Raw genomic sequence first — 19,469 nt, forward strand, 5'->3', positions numbered from 1 at the left:
AATGACTGGAGAGAAAGAAATGAGTTTCTCAGAACCAGTGGCATAAGGTGTTGACACTTATACTAAATTGGTAAACTTCTGTATAGTTCTTTACAGCCTTTAACATGCTCTCCCATAAATCATCTCCTACTCTCTTACAGGATAACCCTAAGAGGCAGGCAGGAAGTCTGGTATAAACGCGAAAGCACCACCCGTGTAAAGACAGAAAGACAACCCATTGCTTATTAGCTGAGTGACTTTGAACAAGTTATTAAACCTGGAACTCATTGTCCCCATCCATAAAAGTGGGGAATTTGCACTTTCCTCAGACAAAGTTTGAGAATTGAATTTTTTTTAATTATGAAAAAGAGCTTCATAAACTACAAAATCAATAAAATGTTAGTTATTAGGGTTAGAAAGGACAGTTTATTATTAATCACCGTTTACAGATGAGAAGCTAATGATCAAAATGAGGAGGTCAATTGTCCCATGTATTACAGGCAGAAATTGGCAGGTCTCGATGAGGACTCAGGTCTCGTCACTACTGACTCTCACTGTTCAGGGCCTGTCTGGTCTTCGTCATATGCTGTATCAGGGCAAGAAACTGTCTCCTTTTGCAAACATTCTCTTAGTCTAAAGATTTGGGATGACATGGAAATAAGTAAAGACAGTGGCTAGGAGAATCTGTGACTCTAGCATAAAGCAAAGGATTGGTCCATTCAAATTCTGTAATAAAAGCTTAGTACGTATGGTCTAATGACCTGTGGAAATCAAATATAAGGTTGACATTGATAATAGTTTTCCAAAAAGGATATGGGGAGAATTCTTAATAGTTCCAGAGGTTTAAATAGCAATAACCCACAAAATGCAGTTAACTGTCAATCTCGTTCAGTACAAATACTGGATGGAGCATTAAAGGTTATCATATGAACAATCAGAAAAACAAAGTGATGTTCCCAAATCGCACAATGCCACTTTCATGGATGATTATTTTTTAAGCACCCATTTTCATTTTAGCTAAGATAATTCCATTAGTTATGGAGACCATCCACATGCAGGAAGTGAATCCAGTACTGTGCTGGAGACAATGTGTACCAGCAGGTGAGAGGCTATTTATTTTAAGCATCTCTTCCCAAACTCTCTATTCAGTGATGTTGACTTGGGAGCTTGAAATCGGTAACGGCAGGAGTATTTATACCATGGAAATCGTCAAATTCTACAAATCCCTCCTTCCCTTCCTCCCCTCTCCAGAGCCTGTTGTTATTAAACATCTACCAGCACAGCAGAGTGAAACAGACCCTACTCATTTTAGAAACCAAATAGAGCAAAGGCCAAAACCAATCACACCTTTGCTTTCACTTCAGCAGGTTCTCTCCTACTTCTTGCTCAACAGGGATCCTCTAGATCTGGAACTTTCCACAGAGAAGAGAAAGATTCATTTCATTTAATAAACATTCACTGAATACATGTACCTTGTAGTAAGCTGGCTGTAGGGCTGCATGACAAGGAAAGACCATTTCCCTACTGTCATAAGCAGACCTGGGACTTGAGGGCCCTTGGTTGGTAAAGACCAAGGAAAGAAAACTGAGGTTTGATGGACAAGTGTTCAGGGGATCAGAAATATTTATTAGATCTATGCAAAAGATAAGCTGCCCTTAGAAACAGAAAAAGAAATTAGGGGCCTTAAAAAAATTTTTTTTTGCCAAGGAGTCCAATTTGATTCTGAAATCTGATCCATCTGCTGCTTCAATATGATTCCATATATTTTTAGTTGCTAATAATTTAGACACACTGAGATACTGAAGGTATCCCTCAAAGTCCAGCTGCCACATACCTACCTTTCTGAGTTTCTTTATTGTCACTGTAGATCTCCCACTTCTATTTCACGCTGAAGTCTGAGGTCACTGAGGGCTTCCTCAGCTTTGCATTTTTCCTGAAAGAAAAAAAAAAAAAAAGAAAGATTTTGTTCACTTAAATAGGTTCTTCAAAACCCTGTGGGTGAGAAACATTTTGTGTCAAAAAGGCTGATCCCAAGTCTCCTACAGAGATGGTGAGAAGAGATAAGGGAAGTAACCAAACTTTAGATGCCCAGCACTTCCATAATGGAAACCTACAAGAGTGAAAGAATTGAGGAATCTCGCAACCTACTTATACACATCACCTGGAGTGACACCTCTATGACCACTACTCAATTGTGATAGAGGGCTGTAACACATCAATTAACTAGCTAATTAATTACTGCTGTGTTTAATTAAAAGCTACTGGCACAGCCAAGGGCCCCAGTGCTTGCCTGAATCCTATCATGTCATCAGGACTCAGGAAGTCCTGGTGGGTTTACCGTTTTTCCAAGAGCTTACACCTTATCTAAATTCAAATCACATCACCTGCAAATTTCTATGCAAGTGCTGCCCCTTAGGCTGGTATTTCTCATATGTGTCACCCCTGGTGCAGAGAATGGCAGAAGGGCAACCCAGGAGGTCAGGGGCTGAAGCTCTCGTGAGTCCAGATACCTTGGAATTTTCTTCTCTTAACACATTATGGAAATTTATATCCTATGTTCAGTATTCAAATAAAGTTTTAAGTTTATAACTACTGGAATTGAGTGTAACAAGGCCTGAATAAATGGAGAATATACCAGGTTTGTTCATTATTTATTATTATTAAGATGCCAATTCTTCCCCAATTGATCTTTAGATGCAATTGAAGTCCAAGCAAACCCCCAGCAGGGGACTTTCCTGGTGGTCCAGTGGGTAGGACTCCAAGCTCCCAATGCAGGGGGCCCAGGTTCGATCCCTGGCCAGGGAACTAGATTCCACATGCATGTCGCAACTAAGACCTGGCACAGCCTAAATAAATAAATAAATAAATATTAAAAAGAAAAAAACCCAGCAGGTTTTGTTTTTTAGTTTTGGGGGTTGTTGTTTTTGGGGGGTTTTTTTTTTAGAAACTGACAACGTGATTCTATGGAAATTAGAGGACTTAAAATAGCCAGGACAACTTTGAGAAATAAAAAAGTTGAAGAACTAACACTACCTGATTTTAAGACTTATCATAAAGCAATGGTCATCAAGACAATGTAACACTGGCATAAAGACAGACAACTCAATCAATGTAACAGAGCAGAGAGCTCAGAAATAAACCCAAAACGAATACAGAAAACTGATTTTGGACAAAATGCAAAAGCAATCCAGCAGAGATAGTCTTTTCAACAAATGGGCTGAAACAATTAGATATGCACGTGCAAAAAAATGAACTTTGATCCATACCTTGCAAAATGGATCCTAAATGTGAAACCTAAAACAATAAAACTTATAGAAGAAACATAGAGGAAATCTTTGCAAACTTGGGGTAGGCAAAGATTTCTTAAACACTTTAACACCCCACTTTCACCCATGGACAGATCATCCAAAATGAAAATCAATAAGGAAACACAAGCTTTAAATGATACATTAAACAAGATGGACTTAATTGGTATTTATAGGACACTCCATCCAAAAACAACAGAATACACATTTTTCTCAAGGGCTCATGGAACATTCTCCAGGATAGATCATATCTTGGGTCACAAATCAAGCCTTGGTAAATTTAAGAAAATTGAAATTGTATCAAGTATCTTTTCCGACCACAACGCCATGAGACTAGACATCAATTACAGGAAAAGATCTGTAAAAAATACAAACACATGGAGGCTAAACAATACACTACTTAATAACGAAGTGATCACTGAAGAAATCAAAAAGGAAATCAAAAAATACCTAGAAACAAATGACAATGGAGACACAACGACCCAAAACCTATGGAATGCAGCAAAAGCAGTTCTAAGGAGGAAGTTTATAGCAATACAAGCCCACCTTAAGAAGCAGGAAACATCTCAAATAAACAACCTAACCTTGCACCTCAAGCAATTAGAGAAAGAAGAACAAAAAAACCCCAAAGCTAGCAGAAGGAAAGAAATCATAAAAATCAGATCAGAAATAAATGAAAAAGAAATGAAGGAAACAATAGCAAAGATCAATAAAAGGGAAAGCTGGTTCTTTGAGAAGATAAACAAAATAGATAAACCACTAGCCAGACTCATCAAGAAAAAAAGGGAGAAGACTCAAATCAATAGGATTAGAAACGAAAAAGGAGAAGTAGCAACAGACACTGCAGAAATAAAAAAGATCATGAGAGATTACTACAAGCAACTCTATGCCAATAAAATGGACAATCTGGAAGAAATGGACAAATTCTTAGAAATGCACAACCTGCCAGACTGAATCAGGAAGAAATAGAAAATATTAACAGACCAATCACAAGCACTGAAATTGAAACTGTGATTAAAAATCTTCCAACAAACAAAAGCCCAGGACCAGATGGCTTCACAGGCGAATTCTATCAAACATTTAGAGAAGAGCTAACACCTATCCTTCTCAAACTCTTCCAAAATATAGCAGAGGGAGGAACACTCCCAAATTCCTTCTACGAGGCCACCATCACCTTGATACCAAAATCAGAAAAGGATGTCACAAAGAAAGAAAACTACAGGCCAATATCACTGATGAACATAGATGCAAAAATCCTCAACAAAATACTAGCAAACAGAATCCAACAGCACATTAAAAGGATCATACACCATGATCAAGTGGGGTTTATTCCAGGAATGCAAGGATTCTTCAATATACACAAATCTATCAATGTGATAAACCATATTAACAAATTGAAGGAGAAAAACCATATGATCATCTCAATAGATGCAGAGAAAGCTTTTGACAAAATTCAACACCCATTTATGATAAAAACCCTGCAGAAAGTAGGCATAGAGGGAACTTTCCTCAACATAATAAAGGCCATATATGACAAGCCCACAGCCAACATCATCCTCAATGGTGAAAAACTGAAACCATTTCCACTAAGATCAGGAACAAGACAAGGTTGCCCACTCTCACCACTCTTATTCAACATAGTTTTGGAAGCTTTAGCCACAGCAATCAGAGAAGAAAAGGAAATAAAAGGAATCCAAATCGGAAAAGAAGAAGTAAAGCTGTCACTGTTTGCAGATGACATGATACTATACATAGAGAATCCTAAAGATGCTACCAGAAAACTACTAGAGCTAATCAATGAATTTGGTAAAGTAGCAGGATACAAAATTAATGCACAGAAATCTCTGGCATTCCTATATACTAATGATGAAAAATCTGAAATGGAAATCAAGAAAAAACTCCCATTTACCACTGCAACAAAAAGAATAAAATATCTAGGAATAAACCTACCTAAGGAGACAAAAGACCTGTATGCAGAAAATTATGACACTGATGAAAGAAACTAAAGATGATACAAACAGATGGAGAGACAGACCATGTTCTTGGATTGGAAGAATCAACATTGTGAAAATGACTCTACTACCCAAAGGAATCTATAGATTCAATGCAATCCCTATCAAACTACCACTGGCATTTTACACAGAACTAGAACAAAAAATTTCACAATTTGTATGGAAACACAAAAGACCCCGAATAGCCAAAGCAATCTTGAGAACGAAAAAAGGAGCTGGAGGAATCAGGCTCCCTGACTTCAGACTATACTACAAAGCTACAGTAATCATGACAGTATGGTACTGGCACAAAAACAGAAAGATAGATCAATGGAACAGGATAGAAAGCCCAGAGATAAACCCACGCACATATGGTCACCTTATCTTTGATAAAGGTGGCAGGAATGTACAGTGGAGAAAGGACAGCCTCTTCAATAAGTGGTGCTGGGAAAACTGGACAGATACATGTAAAAGTATGAGATTAGATCACTCCCTAACACCATACACAAAAATAAGCTCAAAATGGATTAAAGACCTAAATGTAAGACCAGAAACTATCAAACTCTTAGAGGAAAACATAGGCAGACCACTCTATGACATAAATCATAAATCACAGCAAGATCCTTTCTGACCCACCTCCTAGAGTAATGGAAATAAAAACAAAAATAAACAAATGGGACCTAATGAAACTTAAAAGCTTTTGCACAGCAAAGGAAACCATAAACAAGATGAAAAGACAACCCTCAGAATGGGAGAAAATATTTGCAAATGAAGCAACTGACAAAGGATTAATCTGCAGAATTTACAAGCAGCTCAATAACAAAAAAACAAACAATCCAATCCAAAAATGGGCAGAAGACCTAAATAGACATTTCTCCAAAGAAGATATACAGACTGCCAACAAACACATGAAAGAATGCTCAACATCATTAATCATTAGAGAAATGCAAATCAAAACTACAATGAGATATCATCTCACACCAGTCAGAATGGCCATCATCAAAAAATCTAGAAACAATAAATGCTGGAGAGGGTGTGGAGAAAAGGGAACACTCGTGCACTGCTGGTGGGAATGTGAATTGGTTCAGCCACTATGGAGAACAGTATGGAGGTTCCTTAAAAAACTACAAATTGAACTACCATATGACCCAGCAATCCCACTACTGGGCATATACCCTGAGAAAACCAAAATCCAAAAAGAGTCATGTACCAAAATGTTCATTGCAGCTCTATTTACAATAGCCCGGAGATGGAAACAACCTAAGTGCCCATCATCGGATGAATGGATAAAGAAGATGTGGCACATATATACAATGGAATATTACTCAGCCATAAAAAGAAACGAAATTGAGCTATTTGTAATGAGGTGGATAGACCTAGAGTCTGTCATACAGAGTGAAGTAAGTCAGAAAGAAAAAGACAAATACCATATGCTAACACATATATATGGAATTTAAGAAGAAAAAAAAAATGTCATGAAGAACCCAGGGGTAAGACAGGAATAAAGACACAGACCTACTGGAGAACGGACTTGAGGATATGGGGAGGGGGAAGGGTGAGCTGTGACAGGGCGAGAGAGAGTCATGGACATATACACACTACCAAACATAAGGTAGATAGCTAGTGGGAAGCAGCCGCATGGCACAGGGATATCGGCTCGGTGCTTTGTGACTGCCGGAGGGGTGGGATAGGGAGGATGGGAGGGAGGGAGACGTAAGAGGGAGGAGATATGGGAACGTATATATATGTATAACTGATTCACTTTGTTATAAAGCAGAAACTAACACACCATTGTAAAGCAATTATACCCCAATAAAGATGTTAAAAAAAAAAATAGGCAAAGCAATATGTAGAAAAATCGAGAAATTAAAACATGTTAACAATTAAAAAAAAGATTTCTTAAACACCAAAAGCATGATCTGTGAAAGAAAAAATGGACAAATTGGACTTCATCAAAATAAAACATTTCTACTCTTCAAAGACACTGTCAAATTAGTTCCGCTCATTTTATTCACAAGAAAATTCTGGTTTGGAGAACCATTTCTATGGCCACTCTACTCTCCTATCTCATTTCCTTCAAACGTCCCATCTTCTAAACACTCGTATGTTCTCACTGTCCTCAAATATTTTTCACAGCACCCAACACATAATACACAAATTTTCAACAGAGGAGACAAATGTTATCTTGGTTGACTTCACATCATCCCATCCCTTAACTATTTTTTTTTTCAATTTTTTTGACTGAAGAGTTGGGAAATAGCTTTATCCCTCCCTAGTCAAAGTATATTTTAATATCAGTCTCTGATCAAAACCAAAACTCTTTGCATTTCCTATCTAGAAATCAAACCCTGCACATCAGTCAAGGCTCTCCCAAAAGTCACCTGTTCCATGAGGCCTGCCTGCCTGCCCTGACTGATTCAACAAGAAATCCCTTCCCCTGCCACATTTTATCTGAAGCTCTGTGTACTGAGTTTTCTGTGGATGTTTATCTTCCCAGTTACCCTATCAGTCTCCATACCCCCTGCAGCACCCAGAGATCTGACTGGCAACAGATCCTGCATTAATGAATAAATGAGGTCGGAGCCCAGGGAAGAAGGACACAGTGGGAGGTGAAGTGAAGAAGGCGGCGTTTTGTACTGGATCTGAGGCAGGTGAAGGACTCTGCCTCAGGGAGGGTAAAGAACACAGTGGTGAGGAAGGAGCAGGGGACCCTTGCCGGCCACAGGGTCAGGAAGGAGACAAACGATGGGAAATCTGATTGACAAGCTGAAAAGGGTCAATCCCCTTCTGAACACAGTGAGAAAGGAGAGATTCTAGAAAGCACAACAGATTGCATCTGAAATCTACAGGCAAGAGCATACGCTCCACTTCAACCTGCTGGTTGCCTTCTCCTTCCTTTATTTTTCCTTCTTCTCCTTTTACATTGTTTCGAATGGGGGAGGTGCCCAATATTTCCTATATAACCTACACTAAGAAAGCTGAAAAGACTCAAAAATTATCAGCTGGAGAAACTGTCTGTCCTGCAGGGATCTGTAACTAATATTTCTGATATGCAGAGATCCCTTCGTTTTCTTCCACCTCAGATTTGTGTTTTTATGGGTCGAGGTTACTGAAATCGGAACTCTGGCTGAATGGCGAAAACAATGTTGTGAATCCTAAATATATTTCAATAACAAACTAGGATGCATTTTTAATAAAAGAATATTTATGTTTAAGTTTATAAACATTATTATATGTATGTAAGTCCCCACAAATTAAGTCACATGATTATGTAGATGAAAACGGACTTAAAATCCTGAGTAACATAGATTACCCATCACCAGCTTCTACAGAAGGTAAGGACTTGCTTGTCTTTCTAAATCTCCCAATGACGTCTTAATGTACCATAGAATCATGAGTACCAGTAAAGAGCTCATTTCCTCTCCTAAAATTAGAATATTCTGGGATATAAGTGCATTCTGTCTGTTCACTCAGCAGCAAATGTATTTCTTGAATTCATATTTAATATATATTGAACACCTACTACTAACTATTGAATGACTGGCATTTAACCATATTATTATTGATATTGTGGAAGAATAACTGTTGGGTGCATAAGCTATAGCCAAATTTTCTTCAACAGTTAAATCTTGACCTTACACTTGAGTATATATGATACTGGCAAGAAAATCTGTTGGAGATTGTGTACAACCTGCTCTGGCCTTCTTAAAAGTCTTTCTCAAAGGTTACAAGAGTTTGCTCTGAAAAATCATGTAATTAAATGAGAATTTCTTTTCTATGATGTCTTTGAACTATCTTAAAACTATCTGTACACATGTAGAGTTTGTTTAGTTACTATACAAAAAACATATCACAAAAAAGTCTTTAATCTACTTTTAATTGAAAAATCATTGATTTTTACCTACCTACCCTGCTACCTAACCTTCAAACACAAAGATAAACCAATAATCGTTTTCCAGTCTCTCTGTTTTATGCAGATAGACCAAAAAATATCAAACTAAAGCAAAATTATAGAGATTTTCTTACAAATTTTCTTCAACACATTTCCCCTTTAAAACAAAATGTTGTTGACATCTTCAATTTCAACATTTCAACAGTTAAAGCCCTTTGAGACATCATCTCATTCAGTGATGCCCGGGGTGTATTTTCCACAAGGCAGAAGTTTCCTGAGATACTCTCCACTTCATTGCTTCCCCAGAAACCTGCAGGAAATTTTAACTACTTTTTCATTTGATTTTCTAAAGAACCGAAGGGTGATTTTCTGGAATGTGCTTTTAAAAAGAAGGTAGCCGGGGCTTCCCTGGTGGCGCAGTGGTTGAGAGTCCACCTGCCGATGCAGGGGACACGGGTTCGTGCCCCAGTCTGGGAGAATCCCACATGCTGCGGAGCGGCTGGGCCCGTGAGCCATGGCCGCTGGGCCTGCGCGTCTGGAGCCTGTGCTCCGCAACGGGAGAGGCCGCAGCAGTGAGAGGCCCACGTACCGCAAAACAAAAACAAACAAAAAAAAAACAAACAGAAGGTAGCCAAAAATCCTATTAAAATCTTTTTTCACACTATACCAGGATCATTTGCCCTGAAAACTAGTCCACTTTTGTGCTCCTAGAGCTACAGCCCACTAAAAGAGCAAACAACCTTCAGATCTACAAACACTATCTCCTGAAGGAATCTGACCTCAACTCCTCAGGAGATCCAAGAAAAGAAAAGTCAGTCTTTGGGAATTCCCTGGTTGCGCAGTGGTTAAGACTCCACGCTTCCAATGCAGAGGGCCCAGGTTTGATCCCTGGTCAGGGAACTAGATCCCACATGCATGCCGCAGCTAAGAGTTTGCATGCCACAACCAAGACCCGGCGCAACCAAATACATAAATTAATTAATTAATAACAAAAAAAAAGTCAGTCTTCTCTTAATTGAGTCACCACTTAACTCACTGGTTCATCAGATAAGGAAAAAGCAATTTCAGTCAGCTGTGTATTTACATTTATCTCAATTTACATTTTTCATCCCAAAACTTCACTGGTTTCCAGTTCTGGTTCCCTGAGGTATGAGCTACCCTCTCTCACCTGTGTGGATAACATCCCTTTTGGGCAGTACAACTGGCTTAAAAGCTACTAAACAAAACAGAAATACATGTTGAATGGCTTCTTTAAATGCAAGTGGTACTAAAGAAGGAGCCATAATAAAGTTATTACAATAATCTGCTTGAGTGGACAAGGAGAACCCACAAAGCAGTAGTATCTGTTTACCTCCACGTACAGTTTTTGTAGCATTTTCCCAAGACTCAAAAAAGAAAAGCATTAAAGATAATCTCAATGACTAACCATTGGGCTGGGGGCCGAAGACACAGGTGCAAGCCCATATCTTGCTTATGGCTTCATATCAGCATAAGACTATGCCCACTCTTGGCTAGACGCCTACTTCTCACATGTATTCATAATATTATATATCCATGTTTTGTGTTTACCTTTCTAAATGACATAATTTCTACAAAGATAATTTAGAACTACAGTGTCTGCTTTGGGGAACGTTCAAAATGAACAAAAGGGGGAAAGGAGTTAAAATATACATAAAAACAGAAAAGGAATAAAACTGCAAAAAATACCAATTTCAAAATGATGGCAGCACTCCAGTCACCTGAAACTCACATATCTGGCACCATGAAGAATCCAAAAGAAGACTGAAAGTCAGGAAAGGATGAACAGCACCCTGTGAGACACCCCTCCTTGGCACAGGACTACATTCAAGGGGGTTTAACACTCAATTCTAGTATATCTGATCATTTTGCTTTCTGAGTCTTCAGCAAATGAAGGTACTCAGGAAGGAAGGAAGAAAGAACCAACAATAGTAAATTGTAACCTGGCAGCCTGACAGCAAAAACAGAAAATGCACACAGGAACTCAAAAAGCCAAGCTGAACTACCATCCCCCAAATCCTGAGGCTATCACTATACTACAGTCCAGGATGAAACTCGGCCTCATAATGATGACCCTGAGTTAGCAAGGAAAGCTGAAGGTATTTTGCAAACAGTTATTAAAAGCAAGGCACTGGGGGACTCCATATGCTTACCAAAAGACATGTGACAGACTGCCCATGGCAGCACTCTACATGACAGCCACAAAGTAGAAAGTACCCAAATGGCCATTAATAGTAAAATGGATAAATGAATTGTGATATCTTCACACAGTGAATACTCTACAGCAATGGAAATGACAGATCTACAACAACAAGCTCACAAGCATAATGTTGAGTGCAAGAAGCCAAACCCATGGAGTAAGGAAAAGAACAGGCAAGAGACCGTGCCTGGGGGGGGGGGGGGGCGGCGGGCGGGTCAGGGAGGGGCTGTAGTGATTGGTTGGAAGGGAGCACGGGAGCTTCTAAGTAACATGCTGTTTCCTGACCTGGATGCTGAATAAGCGAGCATTCCATCTGGAAAGATTCAGCAAGCTGTACACCAAGCTCTGTGCCCCTTTCTGTATGTGTATTTGTCTCTGAAGAACACATTCACAAAATATTACACAGTATACTTGATGAAGTATACATTTCTTGTCTTCGTGGTAAATCCAATCATGGACCCTCCACAATTCAGATTTCAAGTAACCAGAGGCAAAACCCCAGGCAAAATTTGAAGCACATGATGTTTATCTTTCCTCCCTCAGTTCCACATTCTCTTTCTGGGGCTTTTCTATCTTTTGAAAAGCAACTCCCGACCAAGTGTGGTCACACACCACGCCCTCCCCGTTTCTCATTTCCTCAGCAGAGTTTAATACACACACAGATCTCCCAGGGATCCCGTTAAAATGCAGATGCCTCAGTAGGTCTGCGGCGGGACCTAGAGCCCGCATGTCTAGAAAAACTCCCAGGTGTGGCCAATGCTGCTTGAGTGAGGCCTCGAGCTGCAGAGCCTGAAGAAAGACGTGATTTAAAACCTGTGCCTGCCAAGCTCCTGGGTGCTGAGGAATGCCTCATCCCGGGAATATGAGCATGGAAGTTTTAGGACCCATATCTGGTGGAACATTCTTGGCTTCCCAATGGCTCTCAAATTGCATCCCTGTTAGCTCTACCAACTCAGGGACAAAAACTAGTAGTTGGGGACAGTAAAGTAAAAACCTGCTCCTACTCTAGGGAGTTTTGCTCTGTTTCTCATTAAAACCTCACCTTTGGACTTGTTAGCATAGTGCCTTTCCCATAGCACTTACAGGAGGGAGGGAGGGAGGGAGGGAGAAGTAGGGAAAGAAAGGAAGTGAGCAAGCAGTTAGTTTGCCTGGGAAAGTGCAGCAATGTAAAGTGCTGGTGTGACTTGCCAGATGGCTGAGAGGCTGCTTAAATCCAAGATGTCTCTTCCATGAGGGGCTCAGTTTGCAGTTACGAATATTTTCATGAAGAGTGAGGTTGTAGGGTGAGAATGGAGGGGTAGACACCAGGGTGAGTAAGCCCTCTTCTCCCAGGGCATCTCAGAGCCATGAATACAGATAGGACAAGCCTTTTCCTGGCAGATGGAAAAATGTTAATAACTTTAAAGCCTCCCCAGAAACTTGGTATGTGGTTTTGAAGTGTTTAGGCATTTGGAAGGGGTACAAGGGGAATATAACATATGTATAGGGATTTTTCCCAGATTCAAATAAATATTTGAAAATTTTCTGGTGTGTATTTTATAAGATGGAAGCAATAAAAAAAAAAAAGAAACAAATGCTCTCTGATCTCTCCAAAACATTCCCGTAACATAGGGAATCTCGAAAACAGAGTATCTGAAAAACATTTTATTTAGTAGCTGCAATGGTTAATTTTATGTGTCAACTTGGGTAGGCTGCACTGCTTACGTATTTGGTTTTACGTGTCTGGACGGTGCTGTGAAGGTCTTTTGTACATGAGATTAATAAAGCAGATTACCCTCCATAATGTGGGCAGGCCTCTTCCAGTGAGTTGAAGACCTTTAAATGAAAACTGATCATCCCCAAGGAAGAGGGAATTTTGCCAGCCCACTGCCTTCCCTGAGTCTCCAGCCTACCGGCCCAGCCTGCAGATTTCAGACTTGCCAGCCTCCACAATTGTGTGAGCTAATTCCTTAAAATAAATCCACCCCCAGCCACCGCCTCTATACACACACACACACACACACACACACACACACTCACATCTTACTGGTTCTGTTTCTCTGGAGAACCCTAACATAATGGGTTATGTCATTGTACTTTCGTTGGAGTTAATCACATAAACGAATACACCAGCTTCACAGTGAATATATGTTAGCACTGCTTAAAAGAGTTGAGTAAGATTATTCAGCTTACTTGGTTGAGTAAGTTGAACTCAAGAAGAACTGAATTCTTATTCAGCTGCTGAATGAGAACTTTAATTTTAAATATGATTCAACAGAATAGGTCACTTTTTAAGGGCCCAAATGCTCACATAATATAACATTTTAATTCTCACAGGGCTCATTAGGATTGTAACAGCCTGTCTACTAGATCAGAGGACTTCTGTGGACAGATTTTATTAGTCCAGAGACAGCTTATTCACTGAAATCTTTTAGGAGAGAGGCAATACATTATCTTTTTAGACCAATATAAAACCTCCAGATCTGTACACATGGAATCAATCTAATGCTCATTTCTGGCTCGGTGCCTTCCTTTAGCCTCCCATGAATTTGTACTCAAGACTAGGACTGCTCAGACAGAGTACATGTTCCTAGAGCATCAATTAGCTCGTCCCCTAGGTCAACAGGTGAGAGATGCAGAAGTGGAAGTTGCATTTCCCAGCATGTCAGTGCTCTGCGCCCAAGTCACAGCCACCCAACGCAAGCCTATTACCGCCACTGAAGGCAGCCGTCTGCAAGTGAACCCAGTGCTAGGCACGGTGCCCACTCCCCGGGGACTTCTTCCTGACACAGACATTCCACATGCTTTGTGTTTGTTCATTTTGTCCTTGTTCCCGTAACTTGGCAGCCACAACCCATATACCTCCATCCATCAAGTTACCTTCACCGTAAAAAGATAAATAAATAAACTGCAAAATCCTATATTTTCACTGTTTAAAACATCTACAGTTTATCCTGGACTGGTATTCTGGACTGCTGCATGTCTCTGTCTATTAAGAATGTAACATAGGGTTTTTTTTATTGTGCTTATATCTTATTAGGATTGTTACTGTTTTTGAGTATTCTGGTTGCAAAGCTGTACAGATAGGGAGAGGTCGGCCCCATTCCTACTTTTTTTTTTATATATGTCTTGTGTGTGTTTGCAGAATATTAGGTTTTTCTGGAATGCACATACTACGTTAGAGCAAAAATGCATGCGCTATAATTCATTCATTAACATCCCCAAACTACTCATATCTGCCAGACTGAAGTACAGGCTATGCCAACAGATCCCCAAGGAGGAAAAGGAAAAGTATTTGCATCACCAACACTAACACTAGTTTACGGCATGTCTGTCAGAAAACATGACATACAAATGTCCTAAAACATGGATTTTCTAAGCAAATGTCAGTTGACTCCTCAGAAATTCTTCTGCCTCAGCCAGAGCAGACTGTAACTCTGCTCTATAGGAGCAAGAATTACAACGTGACTGTGTCACATCAGGGGATGAACTGTGCGGCCACCACGCCTAAGGAGATGGGCAACAAGCCAGCACATGCTGCCTCAACCCCCCTGACCCTCCACCTCGGGACCAGGCAGCCACAGGTGGCTCACAGCAGGGGAGACTTCCACCACTGCATTCAGGTTTCAAAATGAATAACTCACTTGCACTTTTTTGTTTTCTAGCCAGACATTAAAACAAACAAGCAAACAAAAACACTCTAGGTCAGAGATACCATTATGACAAAATGCCCACTTGAGCGTGCTCCATAACTGTGTAGTTGTAAATGATCACAAGAGGGTATCATGGCTGAACATTCCCCAGAATGTCCCCCAACATTTTTAAAACTTGAAATTAAAAAAAAAATGAAATTGAAGAGAGTGGTTGCCATTAGTGTGGGGCGGTGGCGGGGGGGGGCGGGATGGAGCTCTCGGAATCTCTTTACCTGGAGTGTTTCTGCCTGGTCACCTGAAGAGGACAGGTATGAGTACATTTAAGGGGAAACTCTTGATGGAGCCTCTATTTGGGGCTGACAAAAATTACAAGACACAGAGCTTTTGTAGCTATCCAAATTTCTTATCTCTATAAAAAAGAAATTTCATATTTCCATAGTTTTTCTTTTCTTGTGGTTAAGAAACATATAATGTGAAATCTACCTTCTTGACAAACTTGTAAGTGTGCAGTACTGTCACCTACATGCACACTGTTGCAGAGCAGATCTCTAGAGCTTGTTCACGTTGAACGACTGAAACTCTCTAACCCACGGAACAGCGACTCTTCATTTCCCAATCCCCCAACCCCTGCCAACCACCATGCTACTTTCTAAGAGTTGGCTATTTTGATACCTCATGTAAGTGGAATTATACATTATTGGTCCTTCTGTGACTGGTTTATTTCACTTAGCATAATGTCCTCAAGGTTCACCCATGTTGTCACATACTGCAGAAGTTCCTTCTTTTTTTTAAAGCTGAGTGATATTCCACTGTATGTATACACCCCATTTTCTTTATTCATTCATCTGTCAATGGACACTTCAGCTGTTTCCAACTCTTAGCTATTGTGAATAGTATTGCAATGATCATGGGAGTGCAGATATCTCTTCAAGATCCTGATTTCAATCCTTTTGGATATACATGCAGAAGTGGGATTGCTGGATCATACGGTAGTTCTATTTTCAATTTTTTGGAGGAAGCTGCATACTGTTTTCCATAGTGGCTGCACTACTTTACATTCCCACCAACAGTGTACAGGTTCCCAATTTCTCCACATTCTAACTTGCACTTATTACCTTCTGTGTTTTTAATAACAGCCATCAGAACAGGTATGAGGCAATATTTCACTGTGGTTTTCATCTGCATTCCTCTGGTGATTAGTGATGTTGAGCATCTTTTCATCTCCTCAAAATTTTTTTTGCCTGAAGGACAAAATATTCCAGCAATGAAAGGAAACGCCACTGTGGTACCAGAAAATATGACCTCTCATCACTAAATTCCCTTATTTTTGATCAGAAATCATTCCATTCCAATTGATTTTTTTACCTGTCTTAAAACTGTGACAGACAGGTACTTCCAGCTTCAAATGAAGAGAAGGAAAGACATCAGGGGAAAAGGTGTTCTGGATATCTCAGTGCTTTCAGAGCTCAGCCCTCCTCCCCCAAGGACACACCTATCAGGGCAGCATCACCTGGAGGTAGAAAATATTGTACAGCACCACCTGTTGAGCCTGAACAAGGTAACTCTGAAATGATAAGAATATCCAAGAGCAAAAAAAAGAGTAAAGATAGACTATCTTTGGGTCAAAATATGATCCCACAAACTTGAAAGGGGAAGAAGTAACATGATTAAAGGTCTAAGGGCACCATGGAACCACATGTTCACCGATCTTCAGGGCAGGATCACAACTGACACTTGAATTTACCAGGGCATATTCACAGGTAGGAAACAGGGGTTGCAAACTGGAAATGGTATCTTTCCCACCTCACGCAGCATGCAAAATTAGAAATTTCTACTTAAAAGCTGGATGTTTCACCATCCTTTATAAGCTGGCATCGCTGGCAACACTGGGCCTATATCCTGCCTGTCAGCATCTCTCCGTCCCCCCAGCAGATAAAGCAGAGGCTGCTACTGGGCCCCGACTCCATTCTATCAGGTCAGTGTTACCTGCCTGGCCGCGGAGGCCTCTGAGTTTGTGAGCCCCTCTCCTTGACATCAGTCACAGCCCACGGGATGGTGAAGATGGGAACCTGAAGATAATCTGACCAGGACCTAGAATCTCTCTCGTTGAAACTGTATCATCACCACACAAGATAAGTGGAGATAACGTCTCTACTGAAGGGAGAAAAATACTGCCTGAATTTAGTAGGTGTGCTTGATTTCCGACCCCCAGTGAGACCTGGACCCAGACCATCCACCTCATGATTCTTCCCATTCATTACACTCACTGGTGCCTCTGGAGAGAGAGCAGCCGGCCAAGAAACTTTGATTTTCGACTGGGTATGATTTTTAAGCACCCAGTTCCTAGCACAGTCCCAGGCACATGTGGATACAAAAAAAAATCTTTTTTAAATGAAGTAATTAAAATGAATGACATAGGAAAAAAGCACGAAGAGTTTCTTCTGTGGGCAAATCACAAACATGATCCTTAAGACTGGGACCAATTTAAGATGAACTTCTTCCACAATATTTTTGCCCTCAATTTAAATGATGGACAAGATCAATAAGCAATGAAAAATGGAGAAACTAATGTTTTCAACCTTTTATAGTTCTTGAGGAGTTCAAGTCCTTTTAGAACAGTATTTCTCACACTTGACTAACATGTAGACCTTATTAAAGAAAATATCCCCTATGGATTGCAGAGTTGATGTAAATATTGTCTATATCATGTTACGAACTATGAACAAACATAAACAGATATAAACTAATTATACTTATAGTTCCAAAACATTAATGTGCCCAACACACATTTGAAAATCAATGGAATGATAATTAACAACATTCATTTAATCCAACAAGGGATGCACTTCCACTGAAACTACATACCCACAGCTAATGTCAGTAGGCACTGACACACAGCTTGTGTGCTGCACTTTTGAGTTACATTTACAAGATCAAAACCCCATTCCCCATCACGTTTCCATTGAGAACACAGAGACTCCAACACTCTACGTTGTCAATCAGTTTCCTTTTACACGGACACATCACTTACTGAGCCCACTGCTGTGCCTTCCTCATCAGCCCATGACAAGTGGGGCTGTGGGTGCCGCATAACCAGTCTGAAACAAAGAGGCAGGTTTTGAAATGCTGTAGCCAGATCTGTCATGCAAGGGTCATCCAGGTGATTGCAAATGTGCTCCAAATAATTTGTTTTATATTATCATATAATGATAACATAAAATGAAAACAAAAATATTGAGTCTTCTAAGACTCCCAAGCATACAAGACCCAAAGGGCCCCTGATTGGAGAAACATTCTTGACATGAAATGTCCACAGTCCGAGGATGTGACCAGAGGTATTTTTCCATTTATTATACTGCATCCCAGGTCCTTCAGGTGTTAGAAACTCCTAGATATTTTAAAAGGTGAAACAATAAGCTTCTTGAAGGTCAGGGTCACTCTAGTGCCTGGGACACTGGCAGGCACATGAATACTGAGGGAATTAAAGAAACATGTCTGAGCTACTGCATCTATATATCTTTATAAGACATACAAATGAAGGCCTTAAGGTTTAAATTCACTTTCCTCTTTTTATAATTACTCTGACAAAAGCAATTATAATTTGGAAGACCCCAAACACTTACCAGTTGAAGCAATGAAACTGTTTTTCTTGGTTTTTTGTTTGTTTTTTAAATTTTTGGCTGGGCCGTGCGGCATCTCGGATCTTAGTTCCCCAACCAGGAATCGAACCCTGCCCCCTGCACTGGAAGCACAGAGTCTTAACCACTGGACCACCAAGGAAGTCCCATGAAACTGTTTTTTTGAGGAACTAATTTCTATGAAATCATATGTGTCATTCCACCATTACAACTTTCCTCTGGGAAACAGTGTTTACTTCCCATTTTACAACATGGTATGAGACTAATAGTCAGATAGGAGAAGCCCGAGTATCATGATAAATAATCTCTTCCCATTTCTTCCTTCCAACAATATACCGCAGTCAGGCCCTACCTAAACTTTACCAAGCTACACATGAAGCAAGAAGGTATATTGTATATACCCTCTTAGGAGAAGAAAGCAGACATCTGAATCACTACAGCATCCTAACCTTCCCCATCACCTAAGAGCTCTCTCCACCGTCAGCCTCTAAGCTTCCATTCACAGCACATGAGCCTGTTTCAACTACTTCCATTTTACAAATGAAATAAGATCATGTAACCTGGGAAGAAACTGAGACACAGGTAAAGGTGTTTACATGCTCAAAGTGACAGGAGTAGTATGACTGTGAATTTGAGCAGTGATTCAGGATAGGAGTAAATGAAAACTTCAGGTTAAAAGCCAAGCCAGAGAAGAGTCTGCGGCTCTTAGAGCGTAGTCTTCCAATGATACCTCATTTTAAGCCGTTCTCTTTTTTTTTTTTTTTTTTTTTTTTGCGGTATGCGGGCCTCTCACTGTTGTGGCCTCTCCCGTTGC

At 40.1% G+C, this 19,469-nt stretch overlaps 1 protein-coding gene across 1 annotated transcript in view; it reads right to left on the bottom strand.

The window, feature by feature from the left end:
- Positions 1-391: 391 nt before the first annotated feature.
- LOC111188033 (uncharacterized) overlaps positions 392-19,469 on the bottom strand; it is a 63,519-nt gene continuing 44,441 nt past the window's right edge. The window contains exon 4 of the mRNA XM_089912637.1: positions 392-1,912. Within this exon, the coding sequence (XP_089768763.1) occupies positions 1,838-1,912 (75 nt within the window). The 3' untranslated portion in view covers positions 392-1,837. The remainder of the gene's footprint in view (positions 1,913-19,469) is intronic.

Source organism: Delphinapterus leucas, chromosome 6 (assembly GCF_059928025.1).
Source record: "Delphinapterus leucas isolate spDelLeu-1000000601 "Yukka" chromosome 6, BTC_Dleu_Yukka2, whole genome shotgun sequence".
Lineage (NCBI taxonomy): Eukaryota > Metazoa > Chordata > Mammalia > Artiodactyla > Monodontidae > Delphinapterus > Delphinapterus leucas.